The sequence below is a fragment of the Rhincodon typus genome, chromosome 12 (genome assembly GCF_021869965.1).
Source record: "Rhincodon typus isolate 14 chromosome 12, sRhiTyp1.1, whole genome shotgun sequence".
NCBI lineage: Eukaryota > Metazoa > Chordata > Chondrichthyes > Orectolobiformes > Rhincodontidae > Rhincodon > Rhincodon typus.
Genome location: NC_063343.1, coordinates 332,490 through 346,916, shown reverse-complemented (window position 1 = coordinate 346,916; position 14,427 = coordinate 332,490). Strand labels below are relative to the sequence as shown.

The 14,427-nt window shown below is 38.6% G+C and overlaps 2 protein-coding genes across 2 annotated transcripts in view; one reads left to right on the top strand and one right to left on the bottom strand.

Moving 5' to 3' along the window:
- LOC125484570 overlaps positions 1-465 on the top strand; it is a 23,243-nt gene extending 22,778 nt beyond the window's left edge. Inside the window, exon 6 of the mRNA XM_048603917.1 lies at positions 458-465. Coding sequence (XP_048459874.1) covers positions 458-465 — 8 coding nt within the window. The remainder of the gene's footprint in view (positions 1-457) is intronic.
- Position 466: 1 nt separating this feature from the next.
- The window catches only part of LOC109934747 (histone-lysine N-methyltransferase NSD2-like), a 26,125-nt gene continuing 12,164 nt past the window's right edge, over positions 467-14,427 (bottom strand). The window contains exons 2-7 of the mRNA XM_048603916.1: positions 13,741-13,853; positions 10,087-10,356; positions 7,155-7,271; positions 4,587-4,728; positions 581-687; positions 467-475 (exon numbers count right to left, since the gene is read on the bottom strand). Of these exons, the coding sequence (XP_048459873.1) occupies positions 467-475; positions 581-687; positions 4,587-4,728; positions 7,155-7,271; positions 10,087-10,356; positions 13,741-13,853 (758 nt within the window). The remainder of the gene's footprint in view (positions 476-580; positions 688-4,586; positions 4,729-7,154; positions 7,272-10,086; positions 10,357-13,740; positions 13,854-14,427) is intronic.

Genomic DNA, 14,427 nt, shown 5'->3' with positions numbered 1-14,427 from the left:
ACAAAACAGCAGTGACTACACTAAGTGCCATAGATGACAGCATACAAGTCAACCTTATAATCCCTCAAAAAAATAGAAGTTGATTCATACATCAAGTATAAATCTGAACCATTATTGTTGGTAGCTGCCGTTTTGAAATGCAAATAGAAAACATAACCCAGTAATTCAAATTATATTGAATGAATCAATTCCATAAGGATAGCTCTAACTACAACGAAAACATTTTAAATGAGGTTGTCTTATACACCAGATTGACTTATACGCAATGACCTACAGCACTTCATTAACTGGTGCAAGTTTTTTCATCATTAAGATTAAAAATTTCCTCTTCTAGTTTTTATTGTGCTTTGTAATTGCAAAACATTTTGCACAATACTTTTATTTAGTTTATTAAAGTTTAATCAATTTTCAGATAAATTCATTTTCATGTTAATTCAGAACAATTTTCTGACTACAGTATTGTAGACTACAGATTCTCAAAGTGAAAAATAAATAAATGAATAATTAAGCCTGTATAAAGTAGTTTAAAATGTGATGCATATTTGTGGTTATATGAAGAATGAGGAAAGAGAAGTCCTACCTTGGGTGGTACACCTAGATAGCCACTGCAGTTTGGAGCCCCACATTTACAAATTGTTTTTCCAGTGCCCAAGCATTCAAGGTGGTAGTTAAATGTTAGTTCGGACCCTGCAAAAGTATCAGTGTGATTAGATTTGCATTTCACCTTCCCATGACATAGTTACCAATCATATCAAAACCATACCTTGTGAATTCCTAAATGTCACAAAGAAATTTTCAGACAGACAATTAAAGTAAATGTGAAGTTACATTCTTGTGTTAACTGCTTTCCGATGCGTTTACGTAAATAAATACACACATTTCACAGGAATATGGTTCATGCCCAATTATTGAATCTCACAAATTACTGTTATAAGAAGCAATGGGGGTGGAAATCATACAGTACAAAATCAGGTATGCCCAAACTTCCAACGTATATTTCTGTTAACTTAAAGCTCTGTGCTAGAAGCCCACAACACTCACCTAAGTTTATTTGCTCTCTTCACATCTTAGCGTTCCTTAGTTTCTAGGCATTGCCTTTTTAAAAATGTTAATCAGAGACACCCTAAACAATTACGGAATTTAGTATGCAATTATAATATATTCCACTCCTTTAAAATAAGGCTTAGTGGGAATAAGAGGCCATTTACACCTTTCAACCGGTTCTACCATTCAAATACATCATGGCTGATCTGGTTTTGGTCTCTACTTTACTTTCCCATCAGGCCCTCCATATGGCTCTCATTGGGGAAAAAAAACTCAATTTTCTGCATAAAAGGGAGAACATATCCCCCTAGTTCCAATAACCTCATGCCTAGGTTTATAATACATAATAAATGATGTACTATATCAATCTATTATTCTGTTCCTATATAAGATTCAAAGTCAATTTTAAAAGCCAATGCTCCTTTATTATATTATTATAATGAAATTTTAAATTTATCTCAGGAAGTTCTACATAGACTGATTGTTCCTAAGCTGTCTTGATCGAACTACACAGAAAAACTGAAAAATACAGTTCAAAAGCCATGTATATATGCATTGTTCATTAGATCTTACAACTAAGTTGTTGATTTGTTATCAAGTTCTAATTTTGTTGCTAATTTTGCATTCAGATTCTTAACCATGAGAGTGAATGATGCTGGGGTACATATGTTCAGGAAGATTGAATTGTGATCTGTATTTTTCTAAACTCCCCGGTTTATTACATAAAGATTGTGCAAATGAATGATAGCGCGCAGAAGTTGAAAGTCAATGTGTAATGCCAAAATAGAATATGGGTAAGCAGAATGCTAACGTAATAATAATTCTTCAGTCATTGTGGACTTCTGTTAGTTAATGTACCAAGGTAGCTCTTTTTAAGCGCTAGATATGTAAAATGTGTATGTTTCAAAATTTGCAGAAAGTATACAAGGCTTTTTCTAAGAAATAATAATATTTGATGAGTCAAAAATACAGATTGCTGGAAAAGCTCAGTAGGTCTGGCAGCATCTGTGGAGAGAAATTAGAGTTAACATTTTGGGTCAAGTGACCCTTCCTCAGAACTCGACCCAAAATGTTAACTCTAATTTCTCTCCACAGATGCTGCCAGGCCCACTGAGCTTCTCCAGCAATCTCTATTTTTGTTTCTGATTTACAGCATCCGCAGTTCTTTTGATTTTTATACAATAAAAAAGTACTTTTTAAAAATATGCCCAGTGAATTGGTTTACTTGATTAAGTATTAAATTGAAAGATACAAAAGATCACATTTGATGCCTTTAGCTAGAACTTTATCGACTTTATGGAACAGCTTTGGAGGTTGGGGAGGGGTGAGGGGTATGGTTACCACTAAGAAATTTGGAAATGGAATTTATTTAAATTAATTGGATGAAGAAACAGAAGGTATGCTTAGCAAGCTTATTGATGACACAAAGATAGGTAAGAAACTAAGGTGTGAAGAAGACATAAGATTGCTTCAGAGGTGCATAGACAAATTAAGTGAGTGGTTAAAGATCTGGCAAATAGAATAGGACATGGGAAAATTATCCTCTTTGCGAGGAAGGATGAAAAAGAAGCATATTATTTAAATGAGGTGTGACTGTAAAGCTTGAGATGAAGAGTAATTTGGTGTACTTCTGCATATCACAAAATATTAAGTGTAGGTACATCAAGAAATAATAGAATGTTATCATTTATCGCAAGGGGAACTGAATACTGAAGTAGGGAGATTATGCTACACAAGACACTGAGGAGATCACATCTTGAGTACTATGCAGAGTTTTAGTTATCTTATTTCAGGGAGGACATAAATGTGTTGGAAACAGTTCAGAGAAGGTTTACGAGACTAACATCTAGAATGAGTGAGTTGTTTTATGCGGACAGGCTGACAGGTGAGGATGACGTTTAAGAGTAAGAACCAACTTCACTGAAATGTACAAGATTCTGAGGGGTTTTGACAGGGTTGATGTTTCCTCTTATGGGAGAATTGAGAACTGTTTAAGATTAGGACTGACCAATTCAACAGAGATTAGGTCTATATTTTGTCCCAGAGATCGCAAGTGTTTGAAATTTTCTGAAATTTGGTGGGAGGAGAATCCTTGAATATTTTTTAGAGGTAGATGGATCCTTGTTGAGCAAGTGGGAGGGAAGTTATCATGAGCAGGATTTGAGGTTACAATCTGCTCAGCTACGTTCTATGTCCTAATAGCTTAGTGTGGCGCCGGTGGATTAGTTGGTTAACGCGCTTGTCTAGTAAACAAGAGATCCTGGTTTCAAATCCCAGCGGTGCCTGCGCTTTACATCTACCATTCCTTGTTTAAGAGGGCGGCATGGTGGCTCAGTGGTTAGCACTGCTGCCTCACAGCACCAGGGACCCGGGTTCGATTTCAGCCTCGGGCGACTGTCTGTGTGGAGTTTGCACATTCTCCCCGTGTCTGTGTGGGTTTCCTCCAGGTGCTCCAGTTTCCTCCCACAGTCCAAAGATGTGCAGGCTAGGTGGATTGGCCATGCTAAATTGCCCGTAGTGTGCAAGGATGTGTAGATTAGGTGGGTTATAGGGGTATGGGTCTGGGTGGGATGCTCCAAGGGTCGGTGTGGACTTGTTGGGCTGAAGGGCCTGTTTCCACACTGTAGGGATTCTATGAATGGTAACAGGCTCAAATGGCTGAATGGCTTACTCCTGCTCCTTGTAAAGCATTAGGCGGGCTCTCTGACTGCTTCCTCACACTACACCCAGAGGTGCGCCCAAGGTAAGAATGGCAACCCATCAGAATGTGGCAGTTAATGGAGTTGATTTGGCAGTAAACTTGAATTTTTGTGCATCTACCAAAGTTGACTGGAGCTCAGCAATGTGCATGGCTCACTAGCTCACAAGAAGATATACATTGCAGGAGGACAAACTGGCTTTAACTTTAGATCTGATTGGTGAATAATTGGGAAAAATGGTAAAATGCAGTTAAAGTAGGTGGAGATCTCACATTTAGAAGTCTTTTATGCAGCCTGCAGCCGCAGAATGCTTTGGCTGAAGAAAATCATTCTGACGCCTTCCTCCTCACCGTGCTCTCATTGCAGAACTCCTCCTTCGCACCCCCAAGCATTGTACCTCTACTCTTATCAAAGATAAAGTGAAAGCTGCTGACCTCCCTCACAGGTTGGCTTCTGACTGGCCCTCCTGTATCCTCAGCCTGCTGTTTGATTAAACACGAATGACGAACGCAGGGGCAGCCTGCTAATTGCAACATCAATAAGCAGATTGGATCTAGAAATGGTACCAACCCTTGAACATGATTCAGTTGGCATACTGTAACAATTAGAACAAGATGTAAACCAAAGGTCTGCTTAACCAACTTTCTAAACCTCACGGCACTATTCCTGCATTTTATTTTGGAAATCTACCCATATCAACAGTACATCAAACTTTACATTACGCTTTAACAAATGATTACATTGGTTTCAGACTTTACACCATTTAATATCCACTCGAATACAATTACATGATGATTCCACACTGGTATATATTTTAAGCTCTAACCTCAAATTATTCCTTACCAACAGCAATATCACATAAAGCAAATAGTCCAACTCGAGTATCTCCATTCACTGTCCATTTCTGTGTCTCACAGTTTGGCTTACAACTGTGATTCATGAAGCGTGAATAATTTCCTTTTGGGCCTGCATCAATAATCCGGTCCTGTTGATACAAAAATTCACAGTTAAAAACTTACATATGCTATAAGGAGTTTAGAAATGCAGTCTCATTGTGTGAAGTATTCTGCAAAATCTTAACACAGCAGATAAAAATAAATGTGACCACAAAGAATTTATTTCAGGAAAATAAAACATGGCAATATAAAGGATTTTGTAGAAGTCTGAGAATGAATGATACATTCTGATATTTTGAAAACCTTTACTTTATGAGATTATGAATTAAGAGTACAGGTATATCCCTTACACTGCATTCTAATGGCATGTTTGGCACATGTGGAAGCTAGGGTTGTTCCCTGAAGAGGACTGTCTTCATTTTTTTTATTTCAGCATGCGCTTTTTGGATACGGAACCATCTTTTTGTCACTTGCTCCCCTAACCCTCTTACTTGTCACCTCTCTGTTTCCCACCCCAACATTACAGTTCACCACCTCTCCATTTTGGTGCTTCATTCCCTGACTGCCCCTGATCCACTCTCTTGACCTTCGTGTTTGCCACTTTCTTTCCTAATGCCCCGACTCACTGTTTCGCTTAACTCACCTGCTTGTCATATTCTGCCACCTTGTCCACACTTTCCAATCAGTCAAAACTGCTGTTGCTCATTTACCCCCTTTCTCAACCATTGCTCACACCAAGATTTTAGGAGAGGAAAGCAAGGAAGATGAAGAGGGAAATGGTGAAATAGGAGGGTCAGAGTTTGAAGCAGAAAGCTGGGGATGAGGTGAGGGGTTCAGGGAGCAGAAGAAAGGTGGAAAGCAGCAAGATCACGAAGGGAAGCAAGCAGGATGTGAAGCCCGAAGAGGAACAGGCGAGGTAAGGATCCTGAGACAGGCTGTCAGCATCACCTAGAGAAGGGAGTGGCCCAAGAGAATGAAAAGAGTGTATAAGAGGAGTCTGCACTGGGAGCTGCCTCCTGTAGTTGGCTCATACTTTATTAAGGGGGAAAAAGCTGACTAGTGAGTACTGCAAAGTTTTTCTCCTATTCTAATTGTAATAAATGAGTTTTAAAGTTACACAGTGGCAGGCTAGCTCACCCAAGTGGAGTGTACATGTAGATGTGTGAAGTCATGGACACACCATGTGTCCCAGATGGTCACATCTTTAGGAAGCGACACTGACTGTACAAGCTTGAGCTCCATGTTTTAGAATGTGAGAGGCAGCTCAAGTCACTTGTGTGCACTCATGAGGCAGAGTCTACATGACTACCAAAAGTTGAGGGAGCTGTCACACTGCAGCTCTGAAGTACACAGGCAGTGAGGAAATGGGTGACCATCAGGCAGTGTCATTCTTCAGTTATTAATAATTATAAAGTTAGAGAGGATTTTGGGCTACTGATGTTCAAGGCAACCAACAGATTTTTAATGTAGATTACATCAGAAATGTAATATTGCTTGCTGTTCTTTAGGCAAGTGATTTTGTTTAGCATGTTTCAATTTAACCTGCTTTTTTTTAGGAACACATCAGGAGTGCTAAACAGGGGATATCTGTACTTTCTAAATACATTGCATCAGAAAATCCTAGCAATAGTTGAACATCTTTGGCAACACAATAACACAGAGCTAAATGTATCCAAATTTATTTCAGATCTAAATAAAAGTTTTATCTCAATTAAGTTTATTAAATAGAGCAGCATTATAAGCTTATATTGAACTTGAAAGTGGCATTTCACAAGTTTATCATCATTTGACAATTTATCATTTGATAAAAGAAAATCTTCCACTAATAACCTTCAATGGTTGAGTGCTTACAAACAGTTAATACAGAAAGCAATCAGACAAACACATGTAAAATGAGGTGCTGAAAGACACAAAGAAATAAAGGCTGGCAAGTGACCAAATCATGTTTACTTGCTCCCTCTGTAGAATGTGCCTAGTGTTTAATCTAGGCAGACAAAACATGCATGCCATTTCTAAGGATGTAGTATATCATTGCTCTAAACTATTTTGCCAGTTTTTTGGTACGAGTGAGATGAGGAATATCTGTGCTGGAGAAAACAGAACACTTTTCATTTAAGACACAGAAGATCTTCTTAATATGGTACCAAACACACATAGGTCAGACTTGGCAATTAAATGCCATCCTACAATCTCTGAGATTAATAATTAGTTGTGAGTAAGAAGCAATTTTGTACTATGGGCTATTGCCAGTAAGAACTCCAATACAATTTCTCAATTTCACTTGAAAACAACCCTCAGCCAGCAGAAGAGGCATCAATCCCATCAGTGCAGGCTACATTCAAATACTGATTCCAAAGACATACAAACCACTCATCATCCATTGCCACTCATCTCAATTATTGGTTGACAATATCACATGTCCTAATTCTGAGGATCATCTGATTAGAGATCAGTAATGGTGCTGGTATGATCATTCTACTTTTAGTTCCAGAGAGACTTTAGTTTTTCAAATTACCTTGTCAAGAGTAAGCATGTAGAAGTTGGTGATGTCATGTTCTTGTGCATATTTTATTCGAGCATAACATTCTTCCTCATCTATCACCTCACCCACGTACTCATTCACAAACTGTCCCTATAACAGAGGTACAGATTCAGCAGTGTGAACATGAACACAGCAGATATCAAATGCTGAAGCATTGTTCTTGAGAGGTTTTACATGATACACTTAAAATAGAGTCAAAATTAGTACTCTGAATCTCTATAATTGGAGAGTACTTTAAATCCCTATAATTGTCAAAGTAGCAACACAGATTATATTTAATGTCCAACTGATTCTTCCAATTTTATTATCAGTGAGAAGAAATAAATCAAGAATTATAAAACTATATTTCATCAGATAATATATAGCACCATTTCACGAGTTTCACAGTCTTACCATTCCCAGAATAAGAAGTTGGTTAGTTTCCAAAGGAGGGAAGCCACCCAGAAGCCATAAAATGTTGCAGCAGCACGAATAAGGGAAACATCTGGAAATCCTATCTGTCTGAAATATCACCAGATTGACTAACAGCTGTCACAATCCTGGCAGCCCCAGAACTTAAGACTATCAGACGATAAAATGTAAGAGAAGTAGGCCTTAAGGCCCATCAATTCTGGTCTGCCATTCAATGATTCATGGTTGATCTCGATCCTCAACTCTACTTTCCTGCCTTATACCTCTAACCTTCGACTTCCATACTGAGTAACAATTTGTCTATCTCAGTCTTGACAGCTCTCTACAATAAAGAAATCCAAAGACTGGCTACTCTCAGAAGAAAAAAAAATCCTCCCTATCTCGGTCTTAAATGGGTGATCCCTTACGAAGGGATTATGCCCTCTGGTTCTATTGGCATCAAACCTGTCAAATCCCCGAGAGTCTTGTAAGTTTTGATAAAGTCACATCGCATTCTTCTAAACAGGCCCAATCTACTCAATCTCGCCTCACAAGAAAATCCGTGCAAACCCGGAATCAAACTAATTCACCTCCTCTGGACTGCCGCCAAAACCAACATATTTTTCCTTAAATAAGTGGACCAGATGAAGTTTCAGCTGAGGCATAGTTGCAATGCCACCAGAAGTGCATCCCTCAGGGCAGAAGTTCAGTATATATGTGATTGTCTCACATGCATGGCCACAGTCACAAATTGAGCTGTTCCTCATGTGGAGAAATCTGCCACATCATCCCTGGCCCATTTTAAGTCATTAACAGGTCTCCAGATTTTCCATGGAAAGTTGAAACCTGGGACTTCACCACTCAGAGTTGCCGCAGTAGTGTGTAGTAGTCTGTAGTAGTCTGAACACCACACTTTAGGAAGGATGAGAAGGCATCAGAGTGGGTGCAGTAAGGATTCACGAGAATGGTTCCAGAAGAACTTCAGTTACATAGTTAGATTGGAAAAGTTGGAACGGTTTTCCTTAGAGAAGGCGAAGATAAGATTTGATAGAATATTCAAAATCATGAGTAGTCTGGGCAGCTAGGGAAACACCACCCCAACTAATAAGAGAGTAGAGAACAAGAGGGCACAAATTTAAGGTAACTGGCAAAGAACTAATGATGACGTGAGGAAGACGTTTTCTCACTGTGACTTCATGGGATCTGGAATGCACTGCCTGAGAGTGTGATGTAGGCGGACTCACCTGAGGTATTCAAGAAAGAACTGGATTATTATCTGTAAAGAGGAATGTGCAGGCCTAAGAGGTGAAGACTGGGGAGAGGTACTAGATGAACTGTCCCTTTGAAAAGCCAGCACAAGTGTGATGGGTCAATGGCCTCCTCTGTGTTGCAGTGACTTTGTCACTCTGGTTCAATTATAAGCTTTGCAGTTGGTGATGTCTGCTGACAACCAAGTGGTGTATCATCAAGATGTAGGGCTGTCATCACTTTGCAAGGTGTGGGAAGTGTTCCAGTAGGGTCCACAGGGTTTCATATCAGCGCATGTTTTGATGTTGTGTATCAATGGGTATAAGTTACCGGCTATTCTTTTTCTTACCAGCTATGATATCCCTGTAGATATTAGGAGACTCAATTTATGCCAGCATAGAAAGCCAATTCTGGCTAAATTATCGTTAACATTTATTAACTTAATCCTAACCAGATATTGCAATGTGTTACATTATTTATATTTCAATTTCAATTCCAAATGACATTTCTATGATCCAGCTTCTAGTGATCACACTGGTAAATATAGGTCTCTTATTCCAACACTATGTTCATGGACCCAAAGTTCCACATGTTTATGCATGTGCTGCTGGGATAAGGGAGCTATATTGTAAGACTGATGCAGTTCATGGATGCCCATGACCAAGAGCCAGATTTTAAATAGCACTAATCTAAAATCAGCTAATATCAACAAACTGTCCAACTTGGGAAGGTTTGCTGAAGTCCCAATCCTATTCTTACAACAATGCACACATGTGAAGTTCCACGCTGAGTGACTTGTATCAGGACCAGGCACACTATTTTTTTCCCCTCTATATATGCTTGGCATACTGAATTTAACTACAATATCCCACTGGTTTCCCAAACTAGAAAATCTGTTCATTGTATCTTAGCGTCACACTGGTCAGTGCATTTATCCACCAGCTACTGTGAAGGTATTTTAATAATGATAATGCCAAACAGTGACTTCATTAAAACTCCTACTTTGAAAAAGAACAAAACACAATGAAGTACTTTCAGCATGAAAGTAATTTTCCATTGACGATTTTTCAGTTTTTAAATAGTTAGCCGTACCAGAGTTGGAAAAACCAGTGGTAGCAAGTACGGCTGTGTACAACAAAGGAGATCATCAACTGAATACAGATAATGTTTTCATCTCAGTTGAAACAGTCTGGTCCTTCCCTGAATGAGACCATAGTACTAAACTTTTTAATGATTTAGAATCTAAATGTAGAGGCAAATTTCTCACCTTCTTAATGTTATATTTAGCAAGTAAACCCCAGCCTCTTCCTGCAGTTTTCAAAATTTCTACTTCAGGGTATTGACGCTTAGTGAAGCACTGGTTCTGGCATTTTTCTCCTGCAGGACAGACAGCTGGATGGCACTCATACATTAACATCCTGTTCAGACATTCGGAGTCTATCCCACAAGGATTCTCATCAGTTGGCTTACAATTGCAGCGTGGAATCTCAGATGGATCAACAGTGAAAATCTGAGCCTTACCCACAGCTTTGTTTACCTTGATGGAAAGACAAGTGGTAAATTTCAATGATTAGTCATTACTTAATTATCTTTCTACAGTTGGTAATAAAAGTACACTTATTTACCGAGTTTAGAATATTAATTTATATAACACAGACAGAATAATCATTCCTTGCAAGAAGTCCAAACTACACACTGAAATCGGACACTGCAAAAGCAAAATGCTATGGTTAATGGAAATCTGAAATAAAAACAGAAAATTATGCAAACACTCAGCAGGTTTGGCAGCATGTGAGAAGAGAGAAAGAGTTAACACTTCAAGTTGATGGCCTTTTAACAGAACCAGAAAAAAGAGACATGACAGGTTTGAAACAAGTACAGAGGCAGGGAAAGGGGAGAGAGAGAAAAAGAACAAAAGAAAAAGGAAAGATCTCTGATAAAGTGGAAGTTATGAGAGGGGTGGAAGACAGGAAAGTGATGACGACAAAACCAATAATCATGGGAGGCAAAAGGGGATAGAAAAGAAACAAAAAACATGCCTAGAGAAGATGTTAGTAGGAAAATGCAGTATAGTTGTCAACAGCTGTTATCCAAAACACAAAAAGGAAGTACTGGTTATGATCTAGGATTACTAATAAGTCCAGAAGACTGTAAAGTGCCCAGTTGAGAGGTGAGATGTTGTTCCTTAAGCTTATTTTGAGCTTCATTGAAACTATGTACATGGCTAAGCACAGAGTTCAGAATCGGAGTACAGAATTAAAATAGCAGGCAACTGGAAGCTCAGAGACACGCATGCAACCCTTACTCTGGTGCTCAGCAAAATGATCATCAAATTTGTGCTTAGTATTGCCTGACACAAGGGATGGCATTGTCAGCAGTGACCACAGGGTACTAAATTGAGACATGTGGAAGTAAATCCACCTGGAAGGAGTGTTTGGGATCTAGACAGTAAGAAGATCGGAAGTAAAACAGCAATTGTAGTACCAACCATGCTTACATTGAAAGGAACTCTAGGAAGGGAAGGCAATGTTGGAGGTGGTGATAAACAGGGTCTAGCAGAGGAAATCATCACTTCAGAAGCTGAAAGGGAACAATTATATATGTGATAATGGCATCACTCTGGAAGTGGTGGAAATAGCAATGGAACATAGAGGCTGTGTGGTGGTGATGAGGTTAAGGAGAATCTGATCATAGTTGGTCAGGAGTAAGAGCTGAGAAGTAAGGGACAGAAGGTAAGAGTATGAAAGTAAACTTACGGGAAATAGGACATTGATTCCTCCAAAGAAGAAAAATCAGCTAGGAACATAATCCTACCAACCCAAGCCGTGATGCCTTTATTTTGGTTAAGCAATTACTCCTTTGTGATTCAGTTTATATTTCTGATCACATTTTTAAATGAACCCCCAATACCAATTACATGGCCCAGAATTCAGACATCATCAGACAGACAATATGCCAGACTTTCACTTAGGCCATAATTACCAAATTAAACTAAATAAATAGCAATTTGTAACATTTTAGCAGTGTATCTTAAATTTAGCTGGTTTTTCAGTAGTATCAAATTAAAGTTGGCAACTTACTTAAATTTTAATGTACATAAGACTCTTATGCAGCAGTCCTTTTATTTTTGCCATTGCCTCCAAAAACGTTTTAGTCTCGGTCATTTTTAAAGGTTGGTATAAGACAGGCTGGTAAACGTGTTCAAAAAGTAATCAAGATCAAAACATTAACTGCCTACTAAATTTAAAAAGCTGCCACCTGAATGCATACTTGGAGAAATACATACCAGAGATGTTTCTTTTCAGGTAGGATGGTTTGGCTCCTCCTCAAACAAGTCAATTAATACAGTAACAATATCAAAAATGAAACCTATTTTCTTGTGAATGAAGCACTAGATGTATAATGACAGAATTTCAAAGGCACATATAATTCCTAGCTAAAATTATTTTTCATTTTTTACAAAGATTTAAATGGAAATATGCTGTCTACTAGATGAAGAAACAGACAATATGGCACATTTCCCCCATTCATGTACATATGAATGTTCAGAATTTTTAGTTCTTTTTTTACTTTTCAACTCTCACTACAATTTCTCGATTGATTTTAACCCTGAACATCAGAGACGTTGTATTTTTTTCCATACCCTTTCAACTGAAGTTTAATTTTCTCAATCACAGTAAACTTTGAAATTTGGTTCAACTTATGTTTTGCAGTCACGTTGTGTGATGGAAGTACCACCACGCATGTAATGGCCAAAATCAATGTTAATACTAAATTACCATTTCACACAAAGAAACATCAGCTATGACATCAGACCGAACAAAGTATTCACACACATTAGTACAAAGCTGCAAAAATATCACAGCTCTTGTATTCGAAAGATAATAGAAATATTTATAATTAACTAACGTTCCAAGTACTAATACAGTTTATCTTTCTAATGCTACACCAAGAATCAGATTAGTTATTTTTGTTCTATTTTTTAGATAAGTTATTATATATAAAATATGTAACCTGCCTATACTGAAACCATTTCACCTGAGTCACAATACTAGAAAATCCACAAGAACGAGACAGCTATGGCAGGAGAGCAAAACCTATGTGAATGAACCATAGGAACTGGTTCTGTCCAACAGGTCAGACATACTCACTGCCTGAAGGTATATAGAGGAAGAAAGAATGACAACCAAAACACTGTAGTGATGGATACATCTTCTGAAGTCCCAACTGCCAATGAGGGAGAAGTATTGCTTATATGGTGCTAGGGTAAGATATTTTGAAGTGCATGAAAGGAATTGGGAAAGAGGAACCAGTTGTCATTCTCCGTATTAAAACTAACACTACAGGAAAGGACAGGGAGAAAAACCTGTCAACTCATGTGGAGGATGCTCAAAGTAGGAATTCTCAAACGAAAATGATCTGAATTATTTCTCATATTGAATGTTACCAATGTCCTTTTCGTTTGTGAAGCACAAAGAAATAAGGACCTTCATTACTTCCAGTTCTGAGGAAGGGTCACCGGACCCGAAACGTTAACTTGGTTTCATTCTTCACCGATGTTGCCAGACCTGCTGAGCTTTTCCAGCAACTTTGTTTTTGCTTCAGCTTAAATTTACTTCTTTTTTTTTTAACAAGTCTCCTTGTCAAATTGTAGGCATGCCCGATTTCAGGCTGCCTTTACTGCCTATGACTGGAAACCCTGTTTGTTGGGTGTCATATGCAGAGCAGCAGGAACACCCTGGCCTTTTTTTTTTAAACTTTGCTTTACCACATGCATGTGGTAAATGTACTATGGCATGCTACATTTTATCACAGCAGTATACTATTCAGCATCCAGCACAGCATTCAGCAGTCTGGATATATTTGGTGCAATATGGTACAATGTGGTGGGTATATTCTGGAGGAAGGTAACAATCTATACCTTGATGTGTTTGTACGGCGGTGGTTTCTTTTCATTTCGTTTGTCCTCTTGTGCCTGTCTTGTTTCCCTTTGGGTTTTCAACTCCTCAAATCTTTCTGCAGCTTCTTGTAGTGCTGTGGAGAAAGCCAGAGTGAAATCCCAGACATACCCAGTTACAATAATGTCAGTGAAGTTTACAACCTCATCTCAACAACTTAGGGCAACTTATAATGCATTGCTCCCAAAATTTGAACTTCTGCAGGATTGAATCTAACCTTTTTATTTTAAAGGTTATAAGGTTTTGGAGTAGATCTGTAGCTTGGGTTGTGAGTGTTGAGGTTGGTTGGCTCGCCGAGCTGGTTTGTTGTTCCACAGACGTTTCGCTACCGTGCTTGGTAACGTCTTCAGTGTAGCCTCTGATGAAGCATCAGTGTGTTTTCCTGCCTGGTTTTTAAAAGTCTGGGGTCCATTGCGATGGATTGCCTCACTTCCGGGTTTCCTCCGTAGTGGAATGTATATGTGGTCAAGTTCAATGTGTTTATTAATAGCATGCTTTGTGGGGTGCCATGCTTCCAGGAATTCTCGTGCTTGTCTCTGCCTAGCCTGTCCCAGGATCTTGGTGTTGTCCCAGTCGAAGTCGTGGTTCTCCTTGACCATGTGCGTATTGGTCGTGTCTTTTTGTAGCCAGTTGGTGTTCATGTACTCTTG